The sequence below is a fragment of the Heloderma suspectum genome, chromosome 2 (genome assembly GCF_057233095.1).
Source record: "Heloderma suspectum isolate Gila_16-S chromosome 2, 16-S_ref, whole genome shotgun sequence".
NCBI lineage: Eukaryota > Metazoa > Chordata > Lepidosauria > Squamata > Helodermatidae > Heloderma > Heloderma suspectum.
In genome coordinates, this window is record NC_139459.1 from 98,247,548 (window position 1) to 98,271,052 (window position 23,505).

Genomic DNA, 23,505 nt, shown 5'->3' on the forward strand with positions numbered 1-23,505 from the left:
TTAGCATAATTTTGAAAATACAACTTAAAAACTGTGGGCAATATGAACGTAAGTACCTGTTAGAAAAGGCACCTCAGCCTTTCTCCAACCCTATAATTGCTGCCATGAATCATAGAAACCTGGCCTGCGGCTGCCCCATTTTTTTTAAACATTGGCAAAGCCTATGACGGTAAAATTATGCAAGAACATTTGCATCTTTTAACTAAAGGCTAATTCAGTTGGGCAGGAGGTGGGGGAGAGAGGGAGAGCTCCAGTTCTCATCTGAACTTTACTCAGTTTGTTGACCCTCCTGAGCTTTGTGGGGCAAGGAAAGTGTAGGTGATACTCCAGTTCACTTTTCCCACTGCCCACCTCCCACATCCTCCCTGAAAATAGGTTCCAGAAAAACATTTCTTGGTTATGTTCTAGCACTCCACCACAGCTCTCAAAACTGACTTGTGTATATGTTGCTAGGACAACCATTTTAAGTATGCTTGTCTGGAAGGAAGTCACAGTATGAAAAAAATATTGACATATTTATGTAAAAAGCAAAGTGGGGAATCCTTTGTATAGGGGTGTTTCTATGTGAATCCAGAATGTAGAGTTCTAGGGCTGGGTCCAGGTTTAAGCTGGATCTACTGTGATGGTGGAAGTGGACTTCCTTGCTCTCCTTCCCACTGAAGCCCCCTGAAAAGGCTATGCAGTCAGGAGACTGCTGAATGGGGTGAGCTGTGGTCTGTTGGCAGGGAGGGAGATCAGGCAGACGGACCTTCCATGAATGGAGCCCTTGGTCTCGTGGAAGGCAGATCCTGGATACAACCCCTACTTGTGTTTTACCTGGTGATAGTATAGCAGTCCTGAAGCGGTCAGCTTATGTCAGAACACAGTTTACACTTTTCTTCTTGAAATGGAACCTCGATAGTAAGATTAAAATACAGCCACCAACCTCTGATAAATAAAAACTGAAGAGATTTAACTGAGTCTTGGTAATGAAGAATAAGCAGTTACCAATAACATTGATTTAATGTGTAGGCAAGTCAAAAGGGATCAGGATACCTTGGCCAGCCTTCTGGATGGCCATGAACATGGAGCAAACCTCCATAGGAAATAAATTCCAGTGTCACCTTTCTGGCAGAGCTGTGTGTGTGTGTGTGTGTGTGTGTGTGTTAGAGAGAGAGAGATGAGGCAATCCAATGTCAGCTGTGTAATTCAATACCATTTGATTCAGTTTACAACAGTTTGCATACTTGGAGTGTTTACAAAGCCTCAGGTTTTGTAGGGGTATTAACTATGAAAACATGGGAGAAAGTATGAGTGGTTCTGCCTTTGCCATGGGAATGCCCTTGAAAAGTGTTTGTAAACATAAATGTTTGCAAGTGCAAAAGGGTAGTGAGACCTTTGTCAGGGGTGAGCAGTGGAGGCTGGTGGCTGCAATGTCGGTGGGGTGGGAAATCTGCTCTGGTTTCAGTCAGAACTTTAAAGGATATTGAATAGCTCCTTTAGAGTTTTGACTGGTTCTGACTGAAACCCAGAGCGAATTCACTGCTCCACCGACATCAGAGCCACCAGCCTGTAAACCACATTACATCGGTCTTGGAACAACTTAAGTGCCTTCCAGTTTGTTTCTGGCCCAATTCAAGTTGCTGGTTTTGACCTACAATGCCCTAAATGGTTTGGGCCAAGTATATCTGAAGGAGCACCCTCTCCATATGAACCAACTTAGAATCATCACCAGAGGCCCAGTTATATATCCAACCACCCAGAGAGGCTAAATTGCCAGGTAAGGTGAGGCTTTTTCCATAGTAGAACCCTGATTGTGGAACTCCTGTGGGAGGCGAAATTGATTCCCTCTGTTCTGTGTTTCGCAGGCAGTAAACACAGTCCTGTCATGCTCTTAATGTTTAATGTTTTTGCTGATGGTTAATTTTAATACTCATAAATTTTATTGTATGGTTTTGTTCTTGGGGTTTTATCTGATGTTTTAGTGTTCTTATTGTACATTATCCTGAGTGCCTACTAGGCAGAGGGTGCAATTTTATAAATCAAATAAATACTAGCTAAACGATTGAACTGTTATGACAAAGTAGGTATCCTTTCAAGAAAGAAGGCGCTACAACATATAAAAATGTTGCTAACTTCAACTTGTCAGGCCCAAAGAGTTGCAGAGACTTCCATTTGAATCCAGTTTATTCAATGTTTGTTGTTGTTGTTGTTGTTGTAAAGCATCAGTTTTCTCAGTGCTCAAACATTCTGTGGGGAAGAATTGGCAGAAGTCTTTTTTCCCACTGTTCTTATTTTGCTAATATGGCACAAGTCACTTGAATGCTTTTTCCTCATACCACCTTTTGACTTGCCCACTGAATAAAGCAAATACATAATGTCCATGCAAAGCTTTTCTTACTGGGTGTGCACAACTGATACTTAGAAAATATTCTGGAACTCCCTGCTATAAAAAGCTGGTATTTAATATTTATAGATGTCTGAGATCAGCACTATTGAAGGGGCGGCCCCTTTGACAACAATACAGTAGCCTTAACCCCTCGTTCCCCTTATGTGTGCGTGCATGCAGGCATGCATGTGTGCGTTTGGTGTATCTGGTCCTTAGGAAACAGTCCAAGGCCCAGACTGATTTCATCACTTCTCTTCTGGTGATCATTCAACCTGCTAATCAGGTTGCTGGTCTGGGGGTACCATTTGCTGGTTTTACTCAGGCAGCAAAATGTCTGGGGCCAGCCCTGAGATGACCACAAACTTTCTAAGAGCCAACTCCCTTTGCTTTGAGGAGAATACAAAACTCTACCACTGGCTTTTATTTCTTTTTCTTTTTTTAAAAAAATGCTGCTTTCTCCTATCTTGCATATGCCTCTTTCCTGAGAAGTCTAACAGCTGCTCTCACGATGGCCTTGTAGGCCCCTTCCAACCCTACTATTCTATGATTCTATGATCTTCCCTTCTTGCGTCTCAGAACTGCAGGTGGCTCCTATCCTGCTGCAACATCTTCCTAGTCTGAGACTGACAAAATCTGCTTGCCCCTCCCAGTGAGACCTAAGATGGCAACCTTGTTGACCTCCTGTCCTTCTCTAGATGGCTTCTGGTTTGTCAATATCTTTCTTAAACCGGACTCACTACTCCAGGTGAGATCTGGCCAAAGCGGAGTAGAGTTGTCCCATTACTTCTCATGATCTGGATACTAGACTGCTGTTAATGCAGTCTAGAATTGAATTAGCCTTTTCAGCTGCCACATTGGACTGCTGACTCGTGTTTAGCTTGTGGTCTGCTAAAATCTCTAGAGTCTTTTCATACATGCTTCTGTCAAGCCAGTTATCACCCATACAAGATTTGTGTAACTGATTCTTCCTACCTAAGTGCAGAAATTACATTTATCTCTGTCAAAATTAATTTTGGCCCAGTTCTCTATCCTGTCAATATTTATTTCTTTCATTACTATACCGCCTAATAGCCGAAGCTTTCTGGGTGATTCACAAAAATTAAAACCACAAAACACAGCATAAAAAATATAAAATATGAAAGCTTAAAACCACAGTAAAAAAATTACAACCAAGATTATGTAGAATCCTATTTCTGTCTCTAAGGTATTAACTTTCCCTTCCATGTTGGTGTCATCTACAAATTTGATGAGAATACCCTCTATTCCATCCAAACCATTTATTAAAATGTTGAACAACACTGGGTCCAGAACAGCACTCTGTGCCCCCCCCGCCTTATCACTTTTCTCAGGTTGATGAAGAGCCATTGATCAGAATGCTTTGGATGTGGTTCATTACAAATCCACCTAACAGTAACATCATCTAGCCCACATTTTATCAGCTTATGAACAAGAACATCATGGGAGATGTTGTCAAAAGATTTGCTGAAATACAAAATCTGTAGTATTCCCTTGACCTACCAGGCTAGTTATTCTATCAAAAAAAACCTGGATAAGGTTAGTCTGGCTTTGTAAATCACAGTATTCTTTTCTAAATGCTCACAGAGAGATTGCTTAAAGATTTTTTCTAAAATTCTTCCCAGATATCAACATCAAGCGGCCTGGTTGCTAGTTGTCTGAAGCCTTTTTATCTCAAGAATAATAGACAGAGCCTCTGAAATTACATCTGCAAGTTTCTTTAGTACCCTAGAATATAGTTCATCTGGGCCCAAAGACTTGAATCCATGTAAAGTAGCCAGATGTTCCTCTACCATCTCTTTACCTATCTTGGGCTGCAACTCCCTTCATGATTTGTTCTATTTTTGCAGCGCAGTTTTCCTTGTGGGAGAAGACTGGGATAAAATAGAAGTCAGGTAATTTTGCTTTTTCTCTGTCACCCATTAACATTTCTTCATTGCAGTGACCCAACTACTTCCTTGTTGTTCCATTGCTCCGAACATAGCAGAAAAACCATACCACCACCCAAACTTTTTTTTTATTTTTATCATCTCTTGCCAGCTTAAGCTCATTTTGAGCTTTAGCCCTCCTGACACACTCCCTACAAGCTTTGGCTACTCATTTGTACTTGATATTGGTCCTTCCTTCCATTTCCTATACGTGCCCCTTTTAACTCTCAGCTCATCAGCAAGCATGCAGAAAGAGATAGGGAAGATGTAGAAAGAGCAGGGAGAAAGTGGGAGAAGAATAAGGGAAAAGCCACCCCCTGCTCTGGAAGTCCTCTATGGGGATGGCCTTCCCCTCTTATCCTCCTATTTCCCCCTCTCACAGCATTTTTATCCACCTCCTACAAATTAATAGAGCACCTTGCTCTATCAGTTTATGTGGGGCTGGAATAAAGAAACTTCAGAGGTAAAATCTGAGAGTGAAAGCCTTACCCCCCCTAGTTTTGCCCCAGCAGCATTTTCTCATGTCCTCCTTCTTGCTCATGAAGACATGAATTTGGTAGGTAGAAGATCCTGCAGGTGCATAAGCTAAGGGGTAGAATGGAACCCATCCCCATAGGTCTTCCACGCAGGATCAGCTCCCCTCTTGGTTTTTGCTCTTGAAGGTTCTAAATTTCCCCATATTGAATATACTGTAGCAACTTGCCTCCAGTATTTTCAGTAAGAAATTTTTAGTCAGCAATTCTCCTGCTCAGATTTCAATCCAAGGGGCAGAATTTTAGTGCTTGTAAAGCCCACCTCACAAGCTTTAACTGAACCCCTAAAGTCCCCCCTACCACACACACACTCAAGTCTGGCTCAGAAGAACTTCACTAGCTTCTCCTGCTCTGGTTCATTGGGCCTTCTGGTCTCATTCTCCAGGTCCTTTGAGTCATTTTTTTACACCTGCAAAGAAACTTAAGTTGGCAGCAAGATCCAAGGATCAAGATTTGTCCATCAAAAGCCTATCTGCTGTTGGGTGGTCATGGGCAATAGGACAGCTGATCATGGGCACTACAGTCATATGGACAAACTGTTTCTCACAGCCTTCATACTGTAGCATGAACCTGGCCGAACTGGTGTGGAAATGGTGTTGGGAAGGTGGCTTATGCTGTTCTTACAATCACTTAGGTGGAGAGGAGTGAGAGAGCTGCTAGTTTGGTATTCATGTTATGTATTTAATAGGTTTTATTGTAATTGATACCTTGACTGTTTCATATGTTAATTTCAGTGAGACTTGGTTTAATAAAACGTTTATGAATTGGTATGTCTGTTAACTAACTTGCTACTTTAATTGAATTATTGATACATTTGCTTAGGAATTGTTTAATTGTTGATATATCAGAACTCCAGTTATCAATGTCCTTCATTATAAAGAATGCAGTATGTTTTTAGATAGGGTTTTGTTTCCCTCACTCTTGTTTTATTCTCATTATAATACATAGATTATTGGTTTTAGTTAAACTGAGCAATAGTGACAATAATCACAGGCTACTAGTGAGTATAAATATCTAAAAGTGGTTGCAGATCCAAATAAAGTAAACCAACTTGTGTTCTATCATTAAATGGTATGGTAACAGTGGGATTCCAACCAGCGTTGGAACCACTCATCCCCAACTGTACTTGTTATCTTAGTAGCAGCTTTTGAGAGTATTATCTAGTCAGCCAGCATGCTTTGGTATAAAGATTTATTTGTTCACACAAAGATAGGTTTATTGCATTCAGTTGTAAATGAACAAATCTTACATTCCATAATGACTTGTATTTTGTTTTTGCATTCCATTCTTTTACAGTGCAATCCTGTGCATATTTACTCAGAAGTAAATTCCATTGAGTTTAATAGTACTTACTCCCAGAGTTCCCATAAGATTGCAACCTTAAATTATGTTTTTAACACAATATTAGTTACTCCCTTTCCCATCTTCATGAACCATACAACTGTGGATGGTTAATTCCCTTGCATTTATGTGCCTTAAAAAATCAGTTCTCTGTAATTAACCAAGGAATTCAAAGAGAAGTACAATTTGTTGTATAATTTGTGTTCCCCCCTAAATGAAATGTACAAATCTATATTCCATGAAACATTTCTTTAAACATGCTATGATCATACTGATTCAAGAGGTAGGTATCATTAAAAAAAAGTTTAAATGAATTTCATTCTATTTGTTGTGGACATGACCAAAACATTATACTTGGGAGTGTTGTCATAGTGACCTCTATGAGAAATGTGCTTTAGGTTATAATCCTATACACATTTACCTGGGAGTATGCTCCATTGAAAACAATAAGATTTACCCCTGAGTAGACATGTGTAGGATTGTACTACCAAAGGAAAGAAAAACCTGAGGGTCTTCTAGTACTTTTGGTAATAATACTAACTTCAAATACACACAACAAATTCATCACAAAATGAATTACAGTGCAAATTTTAATCACACAGCTTCGAGAAATATCATTAAGACTCACTCCAATTAGGTTTACTATTTAAATATAAATACACCTCTGTTAATAACAGTAGATTGTTTAACAGATTGGCAAGACTTTTTGGACTGATTTGCACATGATGTGAGTATTAACTACTTAGTAGCTGTGTTCACATGTAACACTAAACCATGTAACACTAAACCATATGAAGATGAGCTGCAGCAAGCCTCAGGCTCATGTGCTCCCCTCCGCAAGAGCAGCTGCAAGGAGGAGTTCAGAAGCTTTAGACGAACCACAGTTTGTCATAACATCCGAACCCAGAAAAACTGCATTTAGTCTTAACTATGTTTAGTGGAAACAAGCCAACTTCAAACCATAGTTTATGAAGCTGGCTTGTTTTCACTAGTCACAGTTAAAATGAACTAGAATTAAGTGTTCCGGTGTAATGTAAACTGAGGCTAATCTAAACTGGAAGTGGAACATTCCAATCTCCTCACAGTTTTGTTGAAGGAGGAGAGGGGAGCACGTGAACCTGAGGTTTACTGTTGTTCATCCTCATAATACTAGACCATGGTTTAGTGTTATGTGCAAACCTGGGCCTGGCATTGTTTGATGACTCCCAGATGAATGTGTTCTACTTCATCTCCATCAAAAAGTCAATTAGCATCTAGTAATATGAAAGTTCTCGTCTGTGATTGGGGACTCCAGCCATCAAGTGTTAAATATTCATGTGTGAATTGACCTTTTGCCAGGTATGTTTCCTATAATATAAATGTACTGGAATCAGTTTTCTTTTGCCACATGAAGGATTAGTAAAAGAAATGATCACAGTTAGGAAGGGCTGTAAAGATTATCTAATCTACCAATATCCACATATTCCTAACAGAGTATCCACAACAATGAATATAGCCTATAAACTATTGCCCCTCTGCTACATGTGGCTGATTGAATCTTATATTGCATTCAAAAGTTCATATCCCTAATTTCTGGTGTGTGTGTCTGGAATTACCAGTTTTCTAGCTGTACATAGATCACTGAACCTCTGCGACAAGATAGTTCACCCCTTTTCAGTGCCGCACTAGTATGTCACACAAAATGCATAGACTACTGGCAAATGGATAGAGCCATGTCAGACTAATAGAGACAATGCCATTTTGTCCAACATGTGGAAAGTGGCAGTCTTCTTAAACCAAAAGAAATTCAACTCAGGTGTTTTGTGTAATAAAAATGCTTCATGACCCCTATAATTGATATCATTTAATACAGAAATATAGGAGGAAGCAATTGTATCTAAACTCTGTTTTAAAAATTTCAGAGTGGATACAGATAACCATTTACCAAAGTGGTAACTTACTATGCTGTACATATAATGGTGACCTAATTACCTTCTCCTGCCAAGTGGTAAGGAAAACAATTCTACATCAGGTGTAGATGTGTTGTAAATGGTTGTCTGTATCATTTAGGTGAGATTCTGAGCTTTCACCGAGTTGTTCATTATCTTCAAGTAATTTGCTATGCTGGAAAGCAAAGACAAAATGACATAGGCACTAACTAAAGGTTATCTAAAGGAATAACTTTCATCATCATACTCCAGTTCATCTAATTCATCCTCCTCTAGTAGTCCATATTTAAATTTATGATAGACGGTGCCATCTTGGCCCATATACACAATATCATCATCGTCATCTTCGTCATCGTCGTCATCCCGGTCCTTGTATTCAATCACTTGATCATCTTGATAACTGGTGCCTTGGTATTGGTTACTTTTGAAAGAACTGAGTGCTTTTGTGTTATCTGCCAGCTTCTCATATCTGCCTTGGTTAACTGGCTTGGATTTGGCTCGTGACCTTCTCCATATGTAAATAATAGCTCCAGTGGTGAGGATCAACAAAATGAACATGGCAACAATCAAAGCTGCAGCTTTGCCTTTTGTTTCCTCTGACAAGTTAGCAACACGTAATGTACACTCATCTGAAAAAGAATGGTAGACAAACTGTTCATATATGAATGTATTACAAGCAGAAACACATTTTGGGATAAGGATGACTAACCATTTCCATCCAATGGTAAATGTATCATTGGGATACTTCTAAGAACTTGTCCATGCTCACAAAGATACAGAGTTGGATCCAGATTTAGTCATATTTAGAGTAAGTAGTCCTATTGAAATGAATTGGACTTATGTTAGTCATGACTAACATAAGTCCCACTGATTTCAAAGGGTTTGCTCTAAGCATAGCTGAATCTGGATCCAACCCACAAACATTAATTCTCCCTTTCACACACACACACACACACCCGCTATCACTACTAGCTTAGTTAGGCTCAAAAGACTAATAAAATCTACAGGTAAATTTAGAGAGGCTGGACATGATTCAGGGGGAGTTTTTTTTAGAGTGAACCCCCTTTATTTTAAAATGAGTGGCTCAATTAATCAGTGACTTAATATTTCCAGTTCTCATTAATAAAAACAATGGGAAAACTTGCAGTATATTAGTACCATTTGCTGCTGCTTCTCTGTGGCAGGATATGTGTGACATGGGTCTGTCCCTTGACAAACAGAGCCAGTATGACACAGCCATATTCACTTCAATACTGTTTCTGCCAAGGCATATGTCAAATCAATGTCAGGACTTTACCAGACTGCAGGTAGGGGCTCACATGACTGAAAAATGTTCCATACAAAAAGATTCTCTCCATGTAGAAAACTAACTACTAGAGAGAAAGGTACTAGTCAGTTCTTCCTCTTGATACATACTAGTTTTATATGCAATAATCTTTTTCCTTGGGGAAATGAGTTCGCACATGCAGTGGTACAGTCCAGAAAAAAATGTACCGCCTCATGTGCTGTTTGTGAGAAGTGGGCTCATGTGAGGCTGTTACCAAGATTCCCTGGTACAGTGCATGGTTTAGGGCTCTCTTGCACAAATCCCTTTTGATAGGGCTGGCCCAATACGTTCTGCAGCTTGAGGTGAAGGACAAGATGGCGCTTCCTCCTGAGTGCACACACAAAAGCTGACTGGACTGGCATTTCAATACTAATGATGGGATGGCCTCTTCCACCACACCTGAGACAGCAGGCTAGTTTAGGGGGCTCAGAACAGGTTGTGTGGCATATATAGCTCTGTCCTCCCACAGAGGGGAACCGCCAAAGATTTAATTAGGAACAGTTGGGAGGCTGCGACTTTTGCCCCCCAGCATCTGCTGCCTGAGGCGGCTGCCCCACTCTGCCTAATGGTAGGGTTGGCCCTGCCCTTTGGCTTTCTTGTAAGCAGCTGTGATACCAAACTGCAAGTACTCCACATACACATACATACATACATATACCAAATCATATTGCTTGGAAATACTCTTATAGGTGATTGAAATGTTATGTAGGCTCAGCCAAAAATGCTTTCCCATGGTGGGACTTTAGGGGGCAGGTGTAACATTTTAAAACCTCTTCAATGTACAGTTCTTCTCCATCATGTGCAGCATCTGCAGGCTTGGGTGGCCATCACCTGGGATATGCAAAAAAGCAGGATTTGCAGGGATATAAAACTAACTGTCAAGCCCTGAACTTGGTTCTTTTTTAAAAAACAAAAAATTACCATGCACAAGGCCATAAAACATTTCCTGCCACCCCATTCTGCTCATCATTACCTAACATGTCACTGCAGTCACAACACTCCTGACTTTGCACAGGTCCAGAACTCGTACAGCACGGAACGCAACGATTTTCATCCAGATAGAGTTTTGTGTGAAGATGACACTCAGTACAGTTGAGGGGACTGGGTCCCTTGCACTCCATACAGGAGTCGTGGCATTTTTCGCATCTTGGGCTTTGGTTCTGTTTTCAAATGAAATGGACAATGCTTTAAGAAACAGGCTGGCCCTGATCCAACAGAATGTGCATGCCCCAGCCAGGGTTGCATATGTGTAGCTCTTTTTGAGAAGCCAAAACCTTGCTGATCAGCTGTTTAGTGGGGAAGGAGGTCAGACCAAATTCAGCTATCAAATAACTGATAAGAGGAATTCTACTTTGTTTTAAATGACTACATGTGTGCAGCTGTGGCTGTTGGATTGGCTAGGGGATTCTATGTGCAGTAATGAAGCTGTTTTAAAAAAAGAGGCTGAAAGCAAAACAATTAATTCTCTTATGCCAAAAACAGCCTGGTAGCAACCTTGCTAGGTAACATAATTATTTGCAGTGATTTTACAAATATAAATGATTTCTCTGGAACTGTGTGGCCACCCTTGTCAGAAGAGGCTAAAAAGCCATTGTCCATATACAGTGAAGCAAAAATATGTAAAATGGAGGCAAGTATTATTCTACTGTAACATTAAGTTTATACATAAAAGGGCGGGAGGGGGAAGCCATTGCCTGGAGTTGGGAAAAAACCCATCTGGCTGTTTTAAAACTGACCAGCTTGCATCTCTGTTCTTGAATCCTAAAGTATGCCCTCCATTAGTCATTTCATATATGAAAACCAGCAAGCAGAAATATTATGTCAAGAGATTACTAGAACTCAACCTTTGGATCCCTCCGTGAAATCTTTCAGAACTACTGGTTTAATGAAACAATATTAATACGGTAGAGAATGTGTGTGTGCATCTGTTTTCCTTTCTGTCTGTGTAGAAAGTACCTCTGAGATTTTGTATTCTCCTATAAAGCATTCTGAGCTGCAAGCTCCAGCAATGAAATGATAGCTCCACACACAGGATGTACAGCTGAGTGGTCCTTTCCCTTAAAAGCAACAAATAAAATCATTTTACAAAGACAATTAATAGAAAACTATCCAGCTCATAGTGCTATTAAAGGTAAAGGTGTCCCCAACCAGTCGTGTCCGACTCTAGGGTGCGGTGCTCATCCCCGTTTCTAAGCTGAAGAGCCAGCGCTGTCTGAAGACGCTTCCGTGGTCATGTGGCCGGCATGACTGAACACCGAGGTGCACGGAATGCTGTTACCTTTCCCGTCGAGGCGATACCTATTTATCTACTTGCAATTTCTTGCTTTCGAACTGCTAGGTTGGCAGAAGCTGGGACTGAAGACGGGAGCTCACTCCATCACGCAGCACTCGGGTCTCGAACTGCTGACCTGCCGACCTTCCAGTCTGCAGTTCAGCATCTTAACCACTAAGCCACCGCGGTCCCTTCATAGTGCTATTACTCTGGTTAAAAAGGTAAAGGTAAAGGTGTCCCCAACCAGTCGTGTCCGACTCTAGGGTGTGGTGCTCATCCCCATTTCTAAGCCGAAGAGCCAGCGCTGTCCGAAGACGCTTCCGTGGTCATGTGGCCGGCATGACTGAACACCGAGGTGCACGGAACGCTGTTACCTTTCCCGCCGAGGCGGTACCTCTTTATCTACTTGCAATTTCTTGCTTTCGAACTGCTAAGTTGGCAGAAGCTGGGACTGAAGACAGGAGCTCACTCCGTCACGCAGCACTCGGGTCTCGAACTGCTGACCTGCCGACCTTCCAGTCTGCAGTTCAGCGTCTTGACTGCTAAGCTACCGCGGCCCTACTCTGGTTAGTCGACTTCAAATTTTGCAGACCAGGAACTCATTTAGCCTAAACATGTATGTGGGGACCCATTTCTTAATTTTTCACCATATATTAGTATGCTGGTGCTGTTTTTGCAACCCATTTTAGGTTAGGCAGCAACACAGTACTGGTTCCCCACTTTCCAGCTGAGGACCAATCATCTATTCCCAGTCATAAAGTAGGTGGCATTGATTGTCATGTCTATTCTGAGCATGTTGGAGCTGAACAGTGGTGGGACATAGGATTATGAAGTATTGTTTCATAAGTGTAGTGCTTTCAGTGAAGATTTTCCATGTCCCTAAAAATGCTAAAGACTAGAATGAAATTAATACATGCACACATTAATGACACAGGTGACTGGCTAACTGGGGATGTTCACTTATATGTGCGAGATTCATCTTCTGCTTTTCGGTAAAGACAAACTGACACATGCATCTACATAAATAAAATTAATTTCAAGAGAAACTTAACAGATACAATAGTGAATACTTTATTATAGAAAGGGCAAATTCCATAATTCCTTAAGAAGGTGGTCATACGTTCTCCTTCCTAAGGAATCTTTCACTTGTATATGAAGCTGGCTCATACTGAGTCAAACCATTGGTCCTGTGAAGGAACAGAACTGTCTTCCATTTCTGTATATAGTTTGTTTTTTGGATATTATGGGATTAAAAAAAAATTTCTATAAGTGGTGGTCAGTACCAGCCCAAAGGTCAAAAGTTTAAATAAAGGTTATAGGAATCAGAATGTTAGCTCAGCAAGCCAAAAGGCTGCAGAAGATTCATGGAACTAGAGCGCCTGCAGAAGGAAAGGAGATTTTCTAAGAATTTGTAAGAAAGTATTATATTGAGTCGAAGAAGGCCCTGTTTGAATTTTCCCTAAGCCTTAAGATGTTTGGATTCCTAGAAAGAAATAATTAGCTACAGTATCTTGGGTCTTTATCCAAAAGACCCAATCCAGGGCTCTTAGTATTTGTCCTGCAAATGAATGTTCGATTGCTGTTTTAACGGCATAATCCTATGCAAGTCTATACAGAAGTCCCACATACCTCAATGGGACTTACCCCAGGTAATCGTGTGCAGGATTGCTGTGTAAGTATGACAGTTGTGGTGGTGGATGCGAGAGAAATTTGAAGGAGTAACAGATGTTAAGAAGTTGCTGTTACCATGGAATCATGTAATTATTTTGAGAAGAATTAAAGCAAAGTCTGACCCCAGCCAAAGTTCAACACTCCTACATGGATCTGAAAATTGACATTTTCCCTAGTCTCTATTACTCCTTACTGTTATCTGGATTATTTGAGCCTAACAGAACACAGTGTTGGGTAATCTTTTCTGCATCAAATAGTAGAAGGAACAGATCAATCAACAAGTGTCACAATATTGTATACGAAGAGTTCTGGCTATCGGTGGGCTTGGAGAATATCAGCAGAGGGTATCAACTTTTGCAAGTGAGCACTGCTGCATTCACAAAACATTAGTTCGACAAAAAGAGGAGAACTTTGTTAATGACTTTGAGTCAGCAGAAACATCTAGGGTATCAACTTACCATTGCAAGAATGGCAAGTTGGATGGCACCTTTCACAGGTGTGTTTTTCATTGTCTCCATAGTAATATTCAGGGCAAGAGAGGCGACATTCATTCTTGGAGTGCAGCAGGAAGAAATTTTCGTCACAGGACAGGCAGTCTGTAGATTCAGGTCCCAGACACTCCTTGCAGCTTTTGTGACATCTCTCACAAGTGCTAGTAACACTGTTTGCATAGTACCTGAAACAGACAAAAAGCGCAAAGGATTTGGAGATACTTACATTTAAGAAAAGGATAATTTCTCTTGGACCACTTTGTATTTTGCAAACCTGTACCGTTGGGCATTATTGATGCTTTGTAATAGCCAGGATATTCTGGCATGCAAAATGAATGAAAGGGAAACGTTGTGAACAGGGCTGCCCAAGGCATTTTGCTGCCTGAGGTAAAGGACAAGATGGTGCCTGCCTCCATTCCACGTACAGATGCTTATCTGACTGGGAGTTGATTCTTGCTTCAACACTGGCGATGGGATGGCCCTCACCAGCATACTAGAGGACTCCAGGCTCTGTCCAAGACCCCACCGCTCCCTCCAGTATCTGCTGCCTGAGGTAGCTGCCTCAATTTGTCTAATGGTACAGCTAGCCCAGCTAGCTTTTTCTCGTGAAAGAGAAAAAGTGAATGAGCAAGAGGGGTGTGTGTGTGTGTGTGTGTGTGTGTGTGTGGTATCATTGTTCATGTGCTTCTATCATTTGGCAAAGAAGGCTCAGGAATGCAGGTTCCCTCTCTTGGCCAAGTAAAACATTTGCAGTTACACTGCAGCCAACAGCCCTGAAAGAGATCCAAAGAGATCCATTTATAAGCTACATTTCTGTTTAGAAGGGCTGTGATATCAGTGATATTATCTGGTATTTTTCCTTTCCTTTTGGTTGCCAGTTATTGAACTATTACTTGTTTTGTATTGAATATTCCAGAGGACCTCCAGGATGTACCTCTCAATTTCAAGAGGCACTATATTAGAGTTTAACAAAACTACTGTCCAACAGAGATTTTTCTCGTGAAAGGCCAGGGTCTTACCCAGTTGAACAGATCTGTACACATCCATTTTCTTGCTTGTACCAACTTGGTGGGCAGGAGAGGCACTGTGTGCTGTGTTTCCCATTGCATGTTCCACAGGTCCTGTGGCAAGTGTAGCATTGGGCTTCATCACTGTCCAGGTAATATCCATTGGGACAGACTTCGACACAGGTTGCATCTGCAGGTAGAACAGCACCAGACAAGGTACAGACTATTTTCCCTTTCCCCACTGGGATGGCCAACATTAACCTAATCTGTATTAGTGACACTGAAAAAAGGTCTCATATAATTAATGTTCAATTGTTTTCCATTTTCACTTGTAATTAACCATCTTAGATTAGAGCCAGTGTGGTGTAGTGGCTAGAGTGTTGGACTGGGAGCTGGGAGATCTGGGTTCTAGTCCCCACTCGGCCATGGAAGCTCACTGGGTGACTTTGGGCCAGTCACAGACTCTCAGCCCAACCTACCTCACAGGGTTGTTGTTGTGAGGATAAAATGGAGAGGAGGAGGATAATGTACGCCGCCTTGAGTTCCTTAAGGAGGAAAAAAGGCAGGATATAAATGTAATAAATAAATAAACCACTGGGTAAGACTCCATCAACAGGTTATGGGAGTTGTTCGGTTGAGTGTCCAGGTTCTATTATGTGACCAAGATAGCACCAAGGAGCATAGATAAACAGGATGACTTTGGTGCCAGACCTCTAGGCAAAATTTTGCTGGTGAGTCCCTCTTAAGTAGAACGTTTGCGACTCACGTACTCTGATCCAGCGAGCCTGTCCACTCTGCCTGGGCTTCCGCAGCTTCCTCAACTGATGAAGCACGAGTTGTTTCAGTCTGTGTTTAAGTGATGTGAGAAAACCACACCCTCACAGAAGAGCTCTGTTTATCTTTCAGAGTACCATGGACCCTGGGCCAGGCTGGCTATCTACACACATTAAATACAGAAAACAGAGGAGGAGGAGGAGGAGGAGGAGAACAAATTTGCCTGGAGACACGCTTACTGAGAAGATGCCAGTTTGGGGGACAGCCGAGACACTGATCTTCGGCAGGGCCCCTACAATCCAAACACTTCCTGTGGCAGGGCTTGCACCTCTTGGTCTGTCCATCATAGTACTCAGTGTGGGAGCAGGGCTGCGGCATCACGCAGAGGCCAGCGTCAGTCATCAACAGGCCTTCTCCACAGGAAAGGCAGGAAGAGGAAGAGGAACAGGTCTGGCATGTCCTCTCACAGTCTGAAATGTGACAAATCACAAATATTTGACCAATTTCTGCTCCACTCACCCTCATGGGCTCCTACATCTCTCTTTAGCCTTAGCCTATTGAAAAGAACAGCTCACTTGCACTAAATAGCTAGTCAAGAGTTGGAAAAATAACTGAGAATCAATCACCTCTCTATTCTTCCTGACCAAGAGATTTCTATCATGTGATGCTTTGATTGCTAATCTTATAATCAGGTGATTATGAAAGGTATTTGTTAATAACCTGACTTCTTTATAGATTACCTTTGTATTTGGCTTGATGAAGAGTTCTGTGTAGTTCAAAAACATGCACAGTCTTTCCTCATCTGATATCAGCTCATCTGATTAAAGACGTAACTTTAAAGATTTTATATATTTCACTTTCTGGGAGCAACATGGAAAAAAATACTTTGTACTAGGGCTGTAGTTTGAATTTGTCTGACTCCTAGAGGTGTACAGATTTTGTAAAATACATTCCATCTACATTTCACAGATTGTCAGGTGCCTTTCGTTTCATCATCCACTCATTGATGGAATGGGATTTTTCCCAATTTCCCAAATTTATGCAAATTCACACTTGTGAAAATGTGCAAATCCCCCCAAATAAATAATTTTTCCCCCAAATGTGCATTTTCTTGCTTTACCCTATGGGGGGAAATGAGCATTTTCACCCAGTGTTTTCTTATTTTATGTATTTTTCTATGACTAAATTTCTGTAAAATTCCAGAAAGTTAAAAAACAAAACAACAAATGGTCCACAAGTCTGCAGAATCTGTGCAACTTGGGAAAATACAGTCTACTGTGGAATCTGTGGTTCCTCCAGCATCTCTACTGACTCCTGAACCATATAACTCCCTAAGCTCATATACCCAGGTTTCTTGCCAAGGGACACCTCTACGATGTATACCATTTTCATACAAATTGCCCCAAAACACAGATTGTGGGCAGGGGGGCAAATCTCTGCCAAGTTGGAAGACTCCCCTTCCACAAAAACTGTTGCACCCATCCTTCCAAGCTTTTGCAGTTTTCTTATTTAGGGTCACCTCAATGCTGTAGAATGTAGGAAGAATAAGCGCATCTTAAAAAAACAAAAACCCTCCAAACTATAAAGGCTACTTTTGCACAAAACTCATCTGAAACTTGACAGACCTGCCAATTTCACCCAATTCTGCCAAGAAGTAAGAAAAAATTATTGGCAGTTCTCTTTAAAAAAAAAATAAAAAATTAAAGGCACCTAGCACAAAACAATTGGAAGCAGTTTGTTTTTCTGAATTAAAATTGGATGTATACATTATTATTATTTATTATATTAATACATATGTATACATATTCATACATCAATCATGCATACACACATGAGGATATTTTTAGAGAATGTAAGTGTAAGAGTTATCTTATTTTTAATATTTGTTTGAAGAATTTATACACCATCCTTCAATTAAAGTAAAATATATATTTTGAGGGCAGCTTACAAATAAACTGATAAAATACAGAGTAAAACAACAGTAAAATAAAAAAAGATTGATAAAGTCACCATAAAACAATACAGATAGAGCTGAGAGTTGAAAGGCCAAAATTAACAGCTGTTCACCTGCCACTGAAAAGAGATCAGGGTGGGCACCAGGTGAGCCTCCCTGGGGAGAGGATTCCAAAGGCAGGACACCATTGCTATGAAGTCCCCTAGAATGACCCACTCTCAAAGGAGCCGAACCCTGCATCACAACATACATCTTTCTCTGTGAATGGATAATGCTTCTGTATACCTGTCTCAGGAATAACTGAATGCTCCATTCACACTTGACCCCAGCATTTGTTTATTAAAGTAAGTCAAGGCCAGAGCCACGAATCGGGTGGCCACGTAAACATCACCAAAAAAGAGGAAATGCATCACCCCAAAAGAGGACATAGATTTGCATAAAATTTGCCTGTGCTAATGGCCATGTAAAAAAAAAAAGGTAAAGGTGTCCCCAACCAGTCGTGTCCGACTCTAGGGTGTGGTGCTCATCCCTGTTTCTAAGCCGAAGAGCCAGCGCTGTCCGAAGATGCTTCCGTGGTCATGTGGCCGGCATGACTAAACACTGAGGTGCACGGAACGCTGTTACCTTTCCCGCCGAAGCGGTACCTATTTATCTACTTGCAATTTCTTGCTTTCGAACTGCTAGGTTGGCAGGAGCTGGGACTGAAGACGGGAGCTCACTCCGTCACATGGCACTCGGGTCTCGAACTGCTGTCCTGCCGACCTTCTGGTCTGCAGTTCAGCGTCTTAACCACTAAGCCACCACGGCCCCACTCAATGGCCATGTACAGATGCAAAATTACTATTTAATTACTATAATTAGAGATAATTATAGAGATATGAGATAATTACTATAATTTAAATCGAACTACATCTCACCATAATGGCGACCGTAGTGGGGTCCGGGTGCTGTTGGTGGGCAACTTCAAGGCCCCATCCTACACTCCCTTCTGATGGTTCTTTATCTTTAAACCAGACTTGCTCTGGACAACTGTTCAGACAGAGGACTCTCCTCTGTAAAGTATAACACATGGCCACCCAAGCAGTCAAACAGGGCACAATCCAATGCATGTCTATGGCAGAAAAATGTCCTACAACTCCCAGCATTCCCCAGACTTTTTTCTGTCTAAACAGGCATAGGATAGAACTCCTAATCACATGGATACACTGTTGTTGTTGTTGTTCAGTCGTTCAGTCGTGTCCGACTCTTCGTGACCCCATGGACCATAGCACGCCAGGCCTTAGGATACACTCAATGTGCCAAAGTGTGCTTATGGCACACTAGTGTGTTCTGACAGGGAATTACTGGTCCAAATCACCTTTGATCTCTGAATGGAACAATAAGTAAATACCTTTACACTCTTTATTTGTGTCTTCATAAGTGCCATCTGGGCATTCTGCAAAACATTTGCCATGGTACAGAACATAGGAATCACTGCGACAGTCTGTGCAGTCATTGGAATCCGGCCCATCACATTCTCTGCACTCTTCATGACAGCGAAAACAGTGGCTGGAGTCAGCAAAGAAGCCAGGTGGGCAAGTACGGAAACACTGTCCATCATGCAGGCGAAACGGTGGAAGACACACTTTCAAGAAAGAGTAGAATATATCAGGATGCATGAAAGAGCATATGCCATAATACCCTCCCCTTCCCTATCCTAAATTTTGTGGCTACAACAGGCTCAGAAGTCTCATTGTGAAGCTTTAATGAACATTGTTGCCACAGCCAGGTCTCAGCAAGAGCCGTACTCTTCCTGCTACTTGGTGCTCTGTCTTTGCACAGTCTGTGGAAAGACAGGATCAGACCATGAGGATGAGCCCTCCACTCTGCTGCTGTTTCTAAGTGAGAGCACAGCCTGTCATCACAGAGGAAAATGGCAGGAATGAAAGCGCTGCCTCATTCTGGGTACCCTGGGCTCCAGAGGAGTATAGCTGCAGGAACCCATCCCTCTTCTTATTAGCCAAGTTGGTGCCACAGAAAAGGAAACTTTGACTAAGTAAGAGAATGGAGACGATCACACACAACCCCCCTTTTCAGATAACACATCTGTGTTGACTGAATGCACGTGGGGATGGGTGGTGGGGAGCAAGGTGAGATTGTAGTAGCAAGTCCTGTCCCCAACAGATGAGTGTTCAGTAGACAGACTTTGTAAATAGACCGTATGTGTCTACAGACTATGGCTTGGCTTCTAACTTTCCTTCTGTGAACAGAACACCATCAGCATTTATTTTTATGCCATTTTCCATGGTAAAACAGAACATGCACAGAACAGTGCCTTATGACAGCAGCCCACTAAGCTCCCTGAAAATCTGCTCTTGGGGGTTGGAAGACCTTTGGAAACAATGTGTGATAAGGCATGGAGGCTGCAGATGGAGGGGGGAATTGACGGAAATTGCTCTCTGCCTTTTAGGTGAACAGGGGAGCAGCTTAATATCTAAGGCTATGCATATATGTATTTTCATGTATTTTATTGCAGTAAGCCGCCTTCTGCCCTGAAAGGTGGCCAAGAAATATTGAAAGAAAGAAAGAAAGAAAGAAAGAAAGAAAGAAAGAAAGAAAGAAAGAAAGGCTTGTCCAGTGCTGGCTCCAGTTTTTGGAGGGCCCTTGGGCAAAGCCCCTTCCCTCTGCGAGTCTATCCTCTCACTGCCACTGTCACCAGCTGCTGCTGCTTCTCAACCTCTTTCTCATCATTGCTTGCCTGACAGGCAGACAGCCAGTGAGCAAATAGGCCGGCCTTCCTCAACCTGGTACCCTCTAGATGTGTTGCATGGCAACTCTCATAATTCCCAGCTAATAGCCATGCTGGCTTGGAATTATGTGAGTTGCAGTCCAACACATCTGGAGAGCACCAGGCTGGGAAAGACTGACGCACGTGGTGGCATCTGCTGCCGCCCCGTCTCACCACCACCATTGTCTGGGCCAGAGCAACAGGTAAGTGAACATGCAGGTTGCAATGGTAAAGAGGAGGGGCAACTCCAGGGGGCTCTTGTCAGTGGGCCCCGGCTGCGGTGTGGGCCCTCAGCAGTTGCCCAACTATGTCTACCCTTGACATCAACCTTGGGCTTGTCCATGCTTTTTGCGGGGGTTCTGATCACACATACAGAGCCCATGTGCATATAGTTGGAAAAGGATCCACTTACACAGTCTACTCAGTCTTTGACATATACTAATATTCAGACCACAGTCTGAATTCTTGAATAAGATGCATTCTAAGATGTTCTAACACTGTATTTTCATGGCATAATTACTGAAAAAGCAACTGGCTAGAAATGGCTGCCTGATTCGGATTTACATCAATAGGTTTTGATCATAAGGTTCTGAAGTTCGGATTGGGTGGAATCCATTATTTTCTTTTACCTGAAGCTTATCTTTAATTTAATAGAAAAGTTTGCAGGGAGCCACTTAATTTTACATATTTCCCCCCGCCCTCAGATAGATATGCACATATTCAGCTCAAGCTGGATACAGTTTCTCTAGTGCTTAATAGTCACCCCTCAGGATTACATCCAGTAATTACCACTATTGATTCTCTGCAGTACCTTTGCATGAGCTTCCATGAATGCATTCCTGACACATCTTAGGGCAATGCCTGCAAACCCCATCAGCAACGAAGTGTTGCTCTGAGCATGTGGCTTTACATTCCCATTGCTCTAGGACCAAGGGGCTTTCACAGGACAGGCATCTGGTGGCATTTCCTTCACATGTACTGCAGGGTTTGCTGCACATCCTACAAATCCCACCTTCCGCAAAAAAGCCCCTAAAGAATGAAAACAAAACAAAAATGAAATATCAGGTAGCAAAACATGCTATAAGACCTTGGGAATTAAAAAATGCTTTGAGGGTGGGCGGAGATCTTTAAGAAAACATACACTGTAGTCATAGTTTTGTATACCACGCTTGTCTTTGACCTTGAAGTGGTGGCATTCCCACATCTCACCACTAAAATACTATACATCCCATAGGTATCTAAGGCACAGGAGTCACTGTGCATTTGGAGACATTGTGGCTTGTGTTTTGCTCTTCCAAATTCCTTATTTTCTCCAACTGCTACTGGGGAGGAAAGGCCTGTAATGCCAGAGCATGGAAACATTTCCAGGAATCTTACTCAACTGATCCAGAGGGATGAAGGCAATGGACAGATTCCCTCACCCCACTCCCTTAAAGAACATCAGAAAGAAGAACAGGAATGGTCAGAAAGCAGAAAATAGAGAATATCTCCCTGCTTCAACAAGAGGAGACCCTAACCTTGCCTCCCATGCAAGAAAAGGCAAGATTGTTTTTTTTTCTTTGTAAGATATTTGAAATGTATAGATTAAAGGTCTGTTTAAAGCCAGTGCAGGCATGGAAGGTCCCGGTTAAAGCCTTCACAACAGCTTAGTGTGTAGGATTGCATGCTCCTGATACTCACAGTTTATTATCGTTATTTATATAGCATTATCAGTGTGCATGGCACTTTACAGTGTAACATAAAACAAAACCCAAGAAGCGAACAATCTAAACAAAGCACTAGTGTGTGTTCCCAGGCTTACAGATATGATTAATGCTATTTCTGTTTTCCTTCTGTTGTTGTTGTTGTTGTTGTTGTTGTTCAGTCATTCAGTCGTGTCCAACTTTTCGTGACCCCATGGACCATAGCACGCCAGGCCTTCCTGTCCTGTGCTCTCTCCCGGAGCGTGCTCAAGTCCATATTCATTGCATCGGTGATGCTATCTAGCCATCTCATCCTCTGCCATCCCCTTCTCCTTTTGCCTTCAGTCTTTCCCAGCATCAGGGTCTTTTCCAGGGAGTTATTTCTTTGCATTAGGTGGCCAAAATATTTGAGCTTCAGCTTCAGTATCTGTCCTTCCAATGAGCACTCAGGGTTGATTTCCTTTAGGATGGACTGATTTGACCTCCTTGCAGTCCAGGGGACTCGTAAGAGTCTTCTCCAGCACCACAGTTCAAAAGCATCAATTGTTCGGCGCTCAGCCTTCCTTGTAGTCCAGCTCTCACAGCCATACGTTGCTACTGGGAAAACCATAGCTTTGATTAGACGGACCTTTGTCGGCAAGGTGATGTCTCTGCTTCTTACTATGCTGTCCAGGTTTGCCATAGCTTTCCTCCCAAGGAGCAAGCGTCTTTTAATTTGATGGCTACATGCTGAATAGATTGGCATGCCTGAATCCCTGGGTTACTGTTGCTTTCTTTTGGTGGTGATGAGCACACGCAATTCCAATACCTGAGCCCATGTCCTACCATGTACAGCTTACTACTGGGATCTAATACTGGGAGCACCAGAACTGCATCTGAGAACTTCAATCATTCAAAAATATGTTATTGCGTCCATCATGCAAACTGCCTTGAATTTCATAAAGGAAGGACAGGAGAAAAATGTGAACAGCAACAATGATGTAAGCTGACGAAAATCATGAATTGTAAACTGAGACAGAAAAGGAGCAAGTGTTTCATGTGCTGAAGAAGGGTCATATCAGCTCACAAGATACATGCAATGCCAAAACATTACTCTGTACAAAAACAGAATTGTGCTCTATTAGATTTCTTGTGGCATTTCAAAGAAGAAAATCAGAAGATAACTGTTCAAGGCTTCAGGAAAACTGAAAAGGGAAATGAAGGGAAGAGAAGAAAAGGCAATGCTGTTTTCCCACCAATCTCATATTTAAGTGCTGGAGAGAAATAAATGCCATTTTTAAAAATCCAGGCTAAGAATACACTTGTCAAAGGAATCTGTTGAAACAGCAGAAGGTGGACATTAGCAGCAGGAGCAAGGCCACTGACACTGCTAAAACTAAAGATGTGAGCTGAGCAATATGTTGTCTTGAAATGGGGTCAGGGATCCCCAGGCACTTTTTCAATTTTA

At 41.9% G+C, this 23,505-nt stretch overlaps 1 protein-coding gene across 1 annotated transcript in view; it reads right to left on the reverse strand.

Moving 5' to 3' along the window:
- Nucleotides 1–6,025: 6,025 nt before the first annotated feature.
- LOC146352529 (proprotein convertase subtilisin/kexin type 5-like) overlaps nucleotides 6,026–23,505 on the reverse strand; it is a 32,353-nt gene continuing 14,873 nt past the window's right edge. The window contains exons 7-14 of the mRNA XM_084829661.1: nucleotides 21,188–21,405; nucleotides 19,000–19,233; nucleotides 15,895–16,125; nucleotides 14,894–15,071; nucleotides 13,842–14,059; nucleotides 11,397–11,497; nucleotides 10,414–10,600; nucleotides 6,026–8,742 (exon numbers count right to left, since the gene is read on the reverse strand). Of these exons, the coding sequence (XP_084685787.1) occupies nucleotides 8,330–8,742; nucleotides 10,414–10,600; nucleotides 11,397–11,497; nucleotides 13,842–14,059; nucleotides 14,894–15,071; nucleotides 15,895–16,125; nucleotides 19,000–19,233; nucleotides 21,188–21,405 (1,780 nt within the window). The 3' untranslated portion in view covers nucleotides 6,026–8,329. The remainder of the gene's footprint in view (nucleotides 8,743–10,413; nucleotides 10,601–11,396; nucleotides 11,498–13,841; nucleotides 14,060–14,893; nucleotides 15,072–15,894; nucleotides 16,126–18,999; nucleotides 19,234–21,187; nucleotides 21,406–23,505) is intronic.